This window comes from Coenobita brevimanus, chromosome 115 (genome assembly GCF_032717465.1).
Source record: "Coenobita brevimanus isolate Jiangsu-jjx chromosome 115, ASM3271746v2, whole genome shotgun sequence".
In the NCBI taxonomy this organism is placed as follows: domain Eukaryota; kingdom Metazoa; phylum Arthropoda; class Malacostraca; order Decapoda; family Coenobitidae; genus Coenobita; species Coenobita brevimanus.
Genome location: NC_137068.1, coordinates 16030664 through 16032679, shown reverse-complemented (window position 1 = coordinate 16032679; position 2016 = coordinate 16030664). Strand labels below are relative to the sequence as shown.

At 52.1% G+C, this 2016-nt stretch overlaps 1 protein-coding gene across 1 annotated transcript; it reads left to right on the top strand.

Moving 5' to 3' along the window:
• The first annotated feature begins 1314 nt into the window (after positions 1-1314).
• On the top strand, positions 1315-1683 carry LOC145418555 (uncharacterized). Its single transcript, XM_080286924.1, has one exon. The coding sequence runs from the start codon at positions 1315-1317 to the stop codon at positions 1681-1683; it is 369 nt and encodes a 122-aa protein (XP_080143050.1).
• The last annotated feature ends 333 nt before the right edge of the window (positions 1684-2016 follow it).

Here is a 2016-nt window from a genome sequence, read left to right as displayed (position 1 = left end):
TATCATGTGGAAAAGGGTGCTGAGGTGCAGGGCATAGTCCTACAACTTGCTACCTCCTCCCTTAACATCTTCAACATATATGGGAGGCATGACAACACTCTCGATCTGGGTGAGATCCTGACCCTCACTGCTACAGAACCTATGCTCATAGGTGGGGACCTGAATGCCCACCATCCTGTCCTCTATATGCCCCTACCAGTGAACGAAACAGGGCGACACCTCACAATGACCCTTGAGGAGATCGCGGGTGTTTCCCTACTAAACAACCCCTCTGAACCTACCCATGTCAGAGGTGGCTGTCTGGATCTCTCACTTGTCTCCTCGTCTCTGGCTGACGTGACTGCATGGACCCTGCATCCCTTCCTCACCAGCGACTACTTTGCCATGGGGATGGACTGGCACGTGGCAACAATTCCACCCTCATTGCCACCGCCACCCTGCTGGGACCTGCACAGAGCTTGCTGGTCTGAGTGCGAGAAGGCAATAGAGACCATAGTAGGAAATGCCTACCCCTGCCTTTCCCTCAAAGGTCATGCAGAGAATGTTGCTCATGCCCTCAACTGTGCTGCTACAGACAGCATTCTCCTGTCCAAGCCTCCTACCTCGCTTGTCAAAGACCATTAGTTTTAAGACGAGGGAGTACACAAGCTAAATCACAGACTAAATATGGCTCACAAGGCTTACTGGAGACAGCCCTCCTTCATCACCAGGAATCATTGGCTGCAGTAGCACGTCATGTTTCACAGGAAAAACGACGCTAAATGGACGAGGCCTGGATAAGATGGTGTCGATCTCTTGAGTTACATTCCTCCCTAAAGGAGATGTGGATGAAGTTCAAAAACACCTCAGGCAACAGGCCCTCCTAAACGCCTTCTCATCCTGATCCCACAAGCGAGCCAATTGACTGGCCGCCCATTTTGCCGAGAGGAGCTCGTCTACCAACCTTCCCCAGGCTGTCAGAGATATGCAGACGCGTCTCAGGGGCCCAAGGAGGGACTCAGTTGGTGCTGCCTGCCTGCTCCCTGACATCACTGACCATGTCTTCACCTACAGGAACTAGACGAGGCCCTGCATGGCATGACCTACTCCCTCCTTGTGAGATCAGGACAGAAGGGTAAATCCAACATCCTCAGCCTTGTCAACCACTCATGGGTAAGAGGACGCCTCCTCCCTAGTTCGTGGAAGACAGCCATCATACACCCCATCCCCAAGCCATGCAAGCCTGATGCCAAGCAACCCATATCACTCCTCAGCTGCTTGGCAAAGACAGCTGAAAGGCTGGTCCTTTCTCATTTCACCTGGAAACTATGCCCGATGCACTCGCAGCTCATTGCCTACCTCTGTGGCAGAAGTGCCCAACAGTGCCTAGCCTCCATTCTGGAGGGGCAGAGAAACAGCCGGGGAATGTCTGTCTTCCTCAGTCTCAGGAAGGCATTTGAGCTAGCTGATCCTGATGCCATTCTTGCAGCGTTTGTCAGTAAAGGAGTCTTCAACAGGCTCCTCGCCTGGATCCGCAACTTCTTCATTGATCGTGCTGCCAGAGTCTGCTTTCAGGGACAGCTCTCTCCCTACCCACATGTCAGTGGCACCCCTCAAGGTAGTGTGGTCAGTCCTTTCCTCTTTAACATCCTTGTAGAGAACCTGCTGTCAATCAACTTCGGCAGGGGCATCTCCCTGCTTTAATCTGGTGCTCATTTTCTCCCACAGGGACTCCTACAGTCATGCACCAACTGCTCTAACCTGCCTACATGACAGATGTTGCGAACTAGGCCTCAATATTAATCTTGAGAAGACCAAGTCCCTGCTCATCGGCTAATGTCCCCATGAACGTCCACTCCACCTAGGGGGACACCAGCTCGAAAATGTTCACAGCCATCAGTACATGGGGATGTGGTTTGATAGTCACATGACTTTCAACATTTAAGTAAGGTTCCTACGGGAGCAAATGACCCCCAGAATCTCTGCACTCAAATGCCTCTCCTGTCACAATCTGGGCACCTCATATCGTGTCCTCAA